The sequence below is a fragment of the Megascapheus bottae genome, chromosome 9 (genome assembly GCF_031878675.1).
Source record: "Megascapheus bottae isolate mThoBot1 chromosome 9, mThoBot2.hap1, whole genome shotgun sequence".
NCBI classification, from domain to species: Eukaryota; Metazoa; Chordata; class Mammalia; order Rodentia; family Geomyidae; genus Megascapheus; species Megascapheus bottae.
The window spans coordinates 61,267,760-61,278,003 of NC_143517.1; the positions used below are offsets into that span (position 1 = coordinate 61,267,760).

Consider the following 10,244-nt stretch of genomic DNA (forward strand, 5'->3'; position numbering starts at 1 on the left):
ATCAATTGCTTTGTTAGAAGAAACTAAATCTAATTTAACTAGGTATAATTTTTATGGAACTCATCTCAGCTGTCTGGAAAGATACATAAATTTAATATAGCATATTATTAGATTTTTACATTTTAATTCACTATAACAAAAGAGTTTTTTGTAAACAATGCCATATAAGTCCTGTTAATAAGCTACTAACCTCTCTGGAGGCTTTAATTTTAAATTCAAGAAGCATAAATTACAGGAGTAGGTGGAACTGTATACCTCCTGTGGAATCAAATGTCCACTCTCTGTAGAAAGCATCAAAACTTTTCATGACCAGTTTATCACCCTGAATAGTAGACATGATGGATTTATCTCGGGCTGTGCAAGAGAATTGTGTATTTAAAGAGCCCTGACTGTCTGCAACACCCTAGGCACTTAGTGCTATCCTATGTAGTAGAGCACCAAAGTTAATATTCAAAATTAGAAACAAGGAAAGCAACAGGCAATCTCAGATTTCACCCCACACAAATCACCACTGAATTTCTGACAGTCAAATAAAAGTGCTGTGATGCCAGTCTATTAAATTGGCCCCTCCTATGGATTACCACCATTTGCTACATATTTCAGTATTTCCCTTTGGTACAGTATAAATCATTAAAGGAAAGAGCACACAAGAAAAAGAAAAGGAACTTGGATGAACGTATGTTCTCCCAGCCTTCTTTCACCCCACCCCTGCCAATCTCCATCAATTCTTTTATTTTCAGAAATTAAAGTTCTTCAGTTGTCAGGATACAACCAACTAACTTCTATCTCCTGTACCATTCAACTTCCCATTAATAATTTCTATTAAGATTATTCAAGTCTTGGGGATATTTAAGTACTAGCTAGTTTTACTAGAATGTTAGCATTGAGTAGTTAATAATTCATTTTAAAACTTGGAACTTTAAATCTGGTTAAAGTTTCTTATCCACTTAAGCTTAATTAAGCCACTTTAGTTTCAGTTCTGCTAACAAAGAGGTCATTCTCTAACTCTTATCACAAAATGATTGAAGCTGCTATTAATTTTTGAATGAAGTAATTTATTTAAAGCTTCAGTTTATAGAGTTTTCTCAAGAGTACAATACTTTATTACACTGATATTTTTCCATTTTCTTTTTACTATTTTTATACTTTCCAGAAATTTGTATCTGTCGCTTGAGTTCATTGTGAAGAATCAGTGCATTTTGATTAAATTAATTAAAAAATGATTTATATGACATAATGTAAAGGGAAGATTGATTTTTTTTATTTTTTGTTTTGTGGTACTCGTTAAAGCCCATTAGTGATACACTTATTATCTTCCCCACTGCTATCAATCTTACCTAAAATACGTCTCTCACTGAGCATCTGAAAAATAAAATATATTATCACATTTATTCAAACATGATTGAGTTTGAAATTCATTAGCCATTGTTAAATCTGCTTTTTGTATATTAGAGATGTTTGAATTCCAGACGATAGAACAAAGTTACTCTGTAGGTGACAACTAATTTTATTGCATGGGCACCTGCAGTTTACACCAGGTAGTTATTAACCAGTTACTAGTAAGTACTTGTAACAGTTAATGTAATAAGAATGTGGCTTCCTACCTTTTCCTATGTTCTTTCTCCTTTACTATAGTTGGTTTTTAAAAGTCCAAAGCTATTAGTCAAGTCTGAGAACAACAAGTTTTCTCATAAAAGTGTTAGATTGCTTCTAGGTACAAGTAAGTAACCAGCCAGAACCTAATCTTATATGTCTGCTCCAAATATCTAGAACAAAGCAACTGAAGATTCCCAAGTTTAATCTGACTTCAACTAGAATGTGAACCTTCAGTAGAAAGACTGAGGTAGTGGAACTCTTGCTGCTTGATTTCCAGCTATAAAGCCTTTGTATTACAGAGAAGCTAAGGCGCAGAGCATGAAGTCTTTTGCTTTCATAGTCTTGCTGCCTTAGACTTAGCAAAAGAAGCTCATGAGCTAAAATTAGGGATGACCAAAGTCTCAGGCAAGTACTCATGTATTGTTTCTTAAGTTTTAGTCAGAGATACTATAGTGACAATATATTTTTTTTAATGTTCTAATGGCACAGAGGTATTATTGCCTTTTTATCACAAAAAACATCATTACCCATTTTAAAATCATAAAGGAGTTGATTTTATACCTTTTGCATATCTCCAGGTAAAAGATATTTGATACAGGCACTATTGGCTCATACTTGTGAGTCTAGCTCTTTTAGAGGCTGAGATTGTTGAGAGTCACTTTATCAATGAGAGCTAGACACAGAGGCCCACACCTCTTATCCTAACTGCAGTAGGAAGCATAGCATACATAGGTGCCAGAATGGTAGATGACACCAAGACCTTCATCTCAAAAATAACTCAGAAAATAAGGCTGGAGGATTGCTAAGCAATTAGAATGCTTCTGTAGCAGGCATGAGAACCAAAGTTCAAAATACTATCGAAGGTGGGGAGGGGTAGAAGATACTTGTTAAAGTTAAAGGGTATTTACAGAAAATAAAAATCAAGTTTAGGAGATGGAACGTGCTGTCTTACAGTGGACACCTCTGATTTCTTACTTTGAAACCTTTCAAAATCTTAGGTCTTTTGTTTTTGATTTGTAAGCTAAATGTTGTAAGGGAATTATAGAGACTGTCGAATATTCGCTATTTTTCACATAACTGAATGGTATTTTTCAGTAATCTCACCCTTCATTGTTTCAAAGCATCGTTCACTTATGCAAATCTCATTGCTTGTAGCTGTGCTGTAGGTGTTCTGTTGAGCTGAGTTGAGCAGCTGTGTTGACTGCTCCACTGTAAGGCTCTCCTGCACTTGTCTGGGGAACATTGAAGTAGGCCATGGTTGACAGCCTAAGTTAAAGCAGAGAGTATTTTCTATTTGGAGGAAAATAATTATGAACATTCTTAGATGCCTTGTAACTAGGTAAACTATTAACATTTCTTAGTTACTTTGCTTAAAATTGTTTTCATTTAAAATTATTTTTCTCTAGGTTAGTAACACAGAAGAAATCACCTTTGAAGCATTGAAGAAAGCAATTGGTGAGACACGCTTCCCCTTCTTTCTCCTAAGATATAACTCTTCCTTACTGACTGTTTAGATCCAGAAGAGGCATATGTAGAAAACCATGTTTCATTTATTTATATACATTATTTAATCGGTTCAAGTTTTCTCATCAGAGTAGAATTGTATCAAAAATGTATAGTTGTAATTTTTAATAATTTCACAGATTTTCTCAGGATCATTCATTATCTTCAGACAAAAAAAATAATATCTGTCTTAAGCTGGGCGCAGTGGCTCACACCTGTAATCCTAGCTACTCAGGAGGCTGAAATCTGAGGCTCGTGGTTCAAAGCCAGCCTGGGCACTAAAGTCTGTGAGACTCTTATTTCCAATTATCTCAGGCAAGTACTCATGTATTGTTTAAGTTTTAGTCAGAGATATTATAGTGGCTGTGGCTCAAGTGATAGAGTGCTAGCCTTGAGCTGAAGAGCACAGGGACAATGCCCAGGTTCAGAATAAAAGCCCCCCAAAAAATCTGTCTTAAAAGTTGTAGTAGGGGATAGACCATATGGCTCCAAATGAACCTATTCAGTTTTTGTTATTCTACTCACAGTTACTAGAAAATATTTAGTATTTTCTATGGGCAGGGTGACATTCTTAAGAAATGCCTGACTCATATGTGAGGTCTAGGAAGTTGCTGTTCTTGACGAAGGTATCCTATCAAAGAGGATCTTAGGCTGTGACATTTTCCAATTTTCATATGTGTGTAATTTCTAGCCACAAGACATTTTATGCATATATTGTCCTTTGCTTTTTTCCCTTATAAAAGTAAACCTTTAAATTACCCTTGTTATTAGTCTATATAACATTATCTCCTATGGTCACTCTGTTTTATGAAATTCTGTATTCCTTTTAATGGGTCTTTGTAAATTCTTATGTAGACACCAATGGAATGGAAGAACAGGAAAAGGAAAAGAGACGACTTGTAATAGAGAAGTTCCAGAAAGCACCTTTTGAAGAAATAGCAGCACAGTGTGAATCCAAAGTAAGTGAGCAGATGGGAGGATGGGGTCAGGGGGGCTAGGGGGGAGGCGCTGCACTGGAGGAGAGGGGATCTAGGTTCCTTGGACCTCCTTAGTTACAAGCCTAGGGAGCATTGTACTGTGTGGCAGACCAGAACTGGAAAGAGAAGAAGGCACAGAAATGAAGCCAAAAGAATTGATGTAGTGAGGCTGATGGGAATGGCAGATCAAAGATTGGATGTTATATTAGTTGTGAGTTTGATGCTTTTTTCCAGTGGTTTTCAGTAGTGAGATTAGAAAAGGAAAAAAAAGAAAAGAAGAATGTTACATTAAATTACAACAAAGACAGATCAAACCAAAACATTAAAACATTCAGTAACATTAGCTTGTTATGTTAAGTCATGGGTGTATATTGGGTATTTTGAAAATAATGATTTCTTAACATTTTTTCAACTTTATAGGCAAATTTGCTTCATGATAAACTTGCTCAGATATTGGAACTCACCATACGGTAAGCATTTTGTTACCATCACAGCAATACCACAACAGCACCAAAATAGAAATGTGTAGACTTCTATGAATGTGGCTTGTTGTGTTGAAGTAACTGTGCTTCTCAGTGAGGTTGAGCTTGAGCCTCCGTGTTCATAGTCATTCTGTTTATCAGGCTTGTGGAGCCTGATAGCATTCCTTGTCCAGTTCGTCCCTAACTTTTTAGCTTCCTCTTTGAAACCGTTTATTCCTTCATGCTGGCTCTGGGGGGACTTCAGAGTGACTGGAAAGAGCCTTTAACCAAGAAGCTGTTGGACCAATTGGAACTGTGTACTCAGCAGTTTTCCATGGCTCCCTGGGGATTCTTTTCAGGGCAGTAACAGTGCTCCTTGTGCAGACTTCCCTTGAGCAGTCCTATGTCGTAGCTATTTGAGTCCTTTGTCAATTAGGAGGCTCCAGATGTCTAGCATGTTTTATCTTTTAATGATTAAGTATGCAGCCAGTAGAGCAGGAAAGGCATTTTCTAGATTCACTGCAGAGAAAAAGCTTCCATGTGCTCTTATCTAATCAGTTAAGTCTGGTTTGCTTCAGCCTGTGTCTTCTGATTCAGAATGCTGGTGAATGTTCTAGTCTACTTGGTTTTTGTCTTTTTGAGACAGGGTTTCACTGTCATCCATTCTGGCCTGGGTTTGAGACCCTGCTTCAATGGGACTCATCAGCATGTGTCACCTGCCTGACCCATTTGATTTTTTTATGTCACTTTATTTTTCATATGCAAGGTATTTCAGTATCACATTTTAATCTAGGTAATCTCCCACTCCTCCCCCCCCCATTCCTACCCTTCCTATTAAGTAGAGAATTACTCCTTTACTCAGTTTTAGAACTTATTGACTAGAATCCCAGAATTTGAGAGAATTAGACTAATAAATATAGTCTTCATACCTGTTTTCAGATTAAGTTGCTGAACAAGGGTGTTTATTTCTCAGATGTATTTTAATTGGAATATCAGATATCGACTGTGTACTTGTTTTTATGTTGCATGCTTTAATGTCACTTATTTCTGCCACTGCTCATCATATCCCTAAAAGCTAAGGAGATGCCCTTCTTCACTATCTAGGAGGAAACCCCAGAGTTTAGAGAATTAAAGTAACTTAATGAAGGTTGCACAGCTACTGAGTGGCAAAATCAAAATTTAAACCTGTTCATTTTCACTGCATTTGCTGTCATTTTCTGTTTCAGTGAGTCATTGAACAAACAAATTTTTACATTCCTTTTGTGCAAATATTAAAGCATAACTCAAGTCAATAAAAACTCAGAAATGATAAGAAAGATTTGAATACTGTAAATCAAATTGAGTGGCCGTTCAGAGAACACAGAAAGTTCTCCTGGGTCCATAACCAGCTTCTTCCCACAAGCGCCCACATTCAGCACACGGGCTCCGTTCCCTGTTACTGAAGATCAGTGCCACTTGCTCTTGAGCATCTTTGGATGATGAAAGTATTCAGTGTCTTTGTCGTCATCCAACGTAATTGTATGCATATGTATGTCAATGCATGTTAACAATGCACCTCAGATTTCTGCATTTCACTCCATGAAATCTACCCTAATACCACATTAAATATTGAAATAATTGTTAACAAAACATAACATATCAGGAAAATATAGGAAAACCAGCTGAATAACTTGAGGGCAATTTATAATTAAATAATTATGTACAGTTATTACATTTTATGCCTATTATTAATGAAATAATTTATAACCATAAAACATTAACAAATGAAAAAGTAAATCCTAGGAATCTCTTCATTTATACTTAATATTTTATGAAAACTTAGTCCTTGTTCTAGAAAATAATATAGAAAAGATGTCAGTTCTACAGATTAATCTGTGGCTTTAATCAGAATGTTCACATGGTGTACTTCTTTGTATTTGAACAAATGGAACAGAGGACAGAGTAGAAGAATCCACATGCAAGAGCAGCAAGGAGAATGCTCTGCATATTAGAAAACCTTGGTAGCCCTTTGCCCTTTGGACAAATAAGTGCAATAGAAACACTCAGAAACAGCAAGAAGGGCAGGTTCTCAAAGAAAAGATCAGATGTTCAGTTACTTTTATCTGAGCAGCTGCTAATAAAAATGACTTTCCAATTTTGACCATAATAAAAAAATTAATCTTTGTTTAGAAAAGCAGACTACAAAGTATTAAGAAACTTTTTGTGTAATCTGGGGTGGGCAAGGATGTGTCTTAACATAACTCAGAAACTAAAAATTATAAGGAAATTGACTTATATATATACAATTCTTACTAACATTTGGCCCAAACAAAACTTGAGAATTTAGTAATTCAAATTAGTTTGCAACTCAGATAAGAAAATTATCTGTGTAGGAATACAGTCTGAGCTTACATGTTTAATTTACATAAGAAAACACAGTAGATGTTTGTTTGTAGCAGTAACCCGAAGTTGAAAGCAAAAATACGAAATTCCTTCTTGCCTGCCAGATGGGAAAAGATACAGATAATTAAATAAATAGAAAGGTTTGACTATCCTCAATGTTTAAAACATTATACTAGAATATACTAGAATAAAGACACTCCACTTCCAGGCTTACAATTGTCAGCATCCAGCAACATGTATCAGGGTCACAGCTGTGAATCCACTTTGATCCAGAAGTTCTGCTTAAAGACAAATAGGGTAAAATTATATACACAAAAGGTAAGCTTGTGAAAATTATTTGTAATGTGAAAATGATCTTGCATTTTATGTGGATTAAACAAATGGTATGTCTCTGTTGAAATGCCACACTGTCAGCAATAAGGACAAAATATATATGTATATATGTATATATGATTTATTTAGGACACAGAATAACAAATGAACTCACAGAGTGTAATCTCATTTTTAAAATGGATGGTTGTGTATAAACATGCACACACATGTAGGACAGTGCTTGGTTAACTGGACAGCACTGTGGTGTGCCTTCTCCGTACTGTTGTAGTTGACCGTGCAGACTTACCCTGTATTATTACCCTGTATAATCTGTGCAGTTAAGGAGTCTTGGCTGTTTGCAGGAACTCCATTGGATAGTGTGAAATGACAGCTGGTAACGATACTGCGTTTTTCTTTTACAGTCCTCCTCCAAGTCCATCAGGAACACTGACCATTACTTCTGGACATGCCCAGTACCAGTCTGTGCCAGTTTATGAGATGAAGTTTCCAGACCTCTGTGTGTACTAAGTGAAGACCTCAGCGTAGGATTTGAAAGCCTGCAACTCAATTCAGCCCAGCTGAATTTTCAGGGTTTACTTAATACTTGTAACCATACTTCTGGAATATGACAGTGGAATTTATCTGTAACCAAATGTTTGGCACACTGTAATAAGTTTGGGAACCATGTATTATTTAGAGTAGCTTTGAAGATAGATTCACACCATGTAAATTTGTTTTGAGGTTCCTGTTAGCTTCTAAAGCTAAACATGTATTGGTCTCACATAATTCCACTGTTAAACAATATATTTTCAACTTTTCACAAACATGTATTTTTTTAAAAAAGAAAAGAACTGAAGACGTATAATGTGTCTGCTTTATTTCTTAAACGGCTGCACAACTGCTTAGAAGTAGATTTGCTTTTGTTCTTGGTGATGTACAAAGTTCCCCTCCAGAGGTTGCAAGACTGTCCTCATGCCATTTTCTGCCCTCGTGTTCTGGGGACAGACACTGGGACAGGCACGCTGCAGCCACGTGCTGTGACCACGCACAGTCCGAATCCCTGGGTAGCTGTGTGTAGTGGGTAGTAAGTTAGTGAAACATCTATTGAATACTAGTGCTAGGTTACGACCCTAAAAATCGCCATACTTTAAAACTGTCTGGTTCTTGTAACACTGTGTTTTCGGTCAAGTTTTACCACTTAGAGCATAGTGGAGGATAGTGCTTACTTTTTGTGTACCGAACTGTGCAATATTTTTTATATCATAAGATGTATAGTTTCTAGGATATGTTTTGAACCTATAGTCATATTTTGCCCTGGCTTCAATAACTGAGTGAAATATATATATATATATATATATATATATATATATATATATATATATATATTTAGAATAGAAAAGAAAGGCAGTCAAGTTCACCTGGGAGGAGTCTGAACATTTCAGTTTTGACTAAGAGCACATAATTTACATTTTTATATTGTGCATTCCGTTCACTCTTCATAGTCAGAAACTTCCCAGAGTGGATTTTAATTTGTGAGGTTTTAAGCAAAAACTTGTGTACATCTCTGTGTAGGGTTATTGCATTATTCCTAACAGTACCACTGTCTTAGCAATCAAATGCTAAGGTTTGTCAGCGTGAGCTGCTTTCAGTGTCAGCTTCCAAACAGAGCAGACTGCCTTCTCAGGTGTCAGAGGATTCCATCACACGGTGAAACTGAACAGCTTTGCTTGCAATTCTCAGAAAGTTCTCTTAGGATGTTTTTATAAAATCGCCTTCGTTTTATCTTCTCAGGTTCAGGGTTTTTTGGTTTTTATTTTTGTTTTTTTGTTTTTAACATATCCAAAGCTGTAGTTTGGAATGTTTGGGTTTGTCTTTTGTTTTTGTTTAAGAAAATTACAGTGAAGAATGAGATGTTTTTAACTTTGTGTTTATGGTTATTTGGGCACTGGTAGTAAAGCAGAAAATAAATAAGGAAATGATAACATTAAGTATCCTCAAAAATTTTTGAATCTTGAAACTGAAGTGTAATCTCTTGAAAGAGTCTAGTCATTTACATGTGCAAAGTAGATCGTGAAATGTCTGGAGCTACTGGCCAAGTGTCTGAAAGCACTTGCTGTCCAGGAGAGACCGGCAGCACTCAGAGGAGCACATGCTTCCCCTCCCCGCGGGTCAGACACGTCACGACTCCTTAAGTGTGGTCCTGCGGTTTTTTAGTTCTCTCTCTCCTTATACATTTGTGAGTTAGAATATTCATTTTTGACTGCATTGAAAATACAAGCAGGGGGACATGAAAAAACAATCATCATCCACTTGGATGTCATTTTATAAATTAACACTGTGTGGTTTTGTATGGAAGAAATATACATATATATATATAATTTAATAGTATAAGGAAAATATATATATATTCATTTGCATTCATGTGAAAATCAAACTATTCTACAAAATATTTTTGTTTCTCACCGGTATTAAAAATGCATGTGTTGCATGTAAAGGAAAGCATTGCATTTACTGTTGACCAAAGTTCTCTCTTAGGTTTTGTAAACTGTTACTGTACATTTTCTTGGGGAGGTTAATTGTTGTTATTTTTAGATCACAGTGAACTTATATACTCTAGATTTAGTAGACTGAACTGGCCTTGTTGACAAAGATTCATAAGAAGTAGCCGTCTTCTCCGCCGATCCCCCATGTCTGCAGGAGACAGTGCAAGGAGCAGGTGTGCAAGTTGCAAGATAGCTGGCTCAGATACTGGAACTTTAGGATTTGTTGAAGTTCTTTGTGTGGCTACACTTTCTCTCTGCTTTATACAGTCACTTATATTATTTTTTGGCATGCCCTTGGACCATTCACATTTAAATGTTCTTACTGGACTTGTGTTGTCAGTAGCTGCTCAGAATTCAATTGTATTTTATATGAACACACTCACATTTCTTTCATATTTCTTCATTATCTTTTCGAGTGCCAGCAAAAAACTTTCCACTCCCTAAAATGTTTCTTTGCCTCTCCTTGAAAA

At 35.9% G+C, this 10,244-nt stretch overlaps 1 protein-coding gene across 3 annotated transcripts in view; it reads left to right on the forward strand.

Moving 5' to 3' along the window:
• The window catches only part of Efr3a (EFR3 homolog A), a 76,904-nt gene extending 68,320 nt beyond the window's left edge, over window positions 1-8,584 (forward strand). For 2 of the 3 annotated variants that reach the window (XM_090339407.1, XM_090339408.1), the window contains exons 20-23: window positions 3,003-3,051; window positions 3,955-4,058; window positions 4,497-4,546; window positions 7,654-8,584. In XM_090339407.1, coding sequence (XP_090195533.1) covers window positions 3,003-3,051; window positions 3,955-4,058; window positions 4,497-4,546; window positions 7,654-7,759 — 309 coding nt within the window. In that variant the 3' untranslated portion in view covers window positions 7,760-8,584. Of the gene's footprint in view, window positions 1-1,770; window positions 1,844-3,002; window positions 3,052-3,954; window positions 4,059-4,496; window positions 4,547-7,653 lie in introns of those variants that run through there. The other variant, XR_016536708.1, reaches the window with a different exon arrangement.
• Window positions 8,585-10,244: the final 1,660 nt, after the last annotated feature.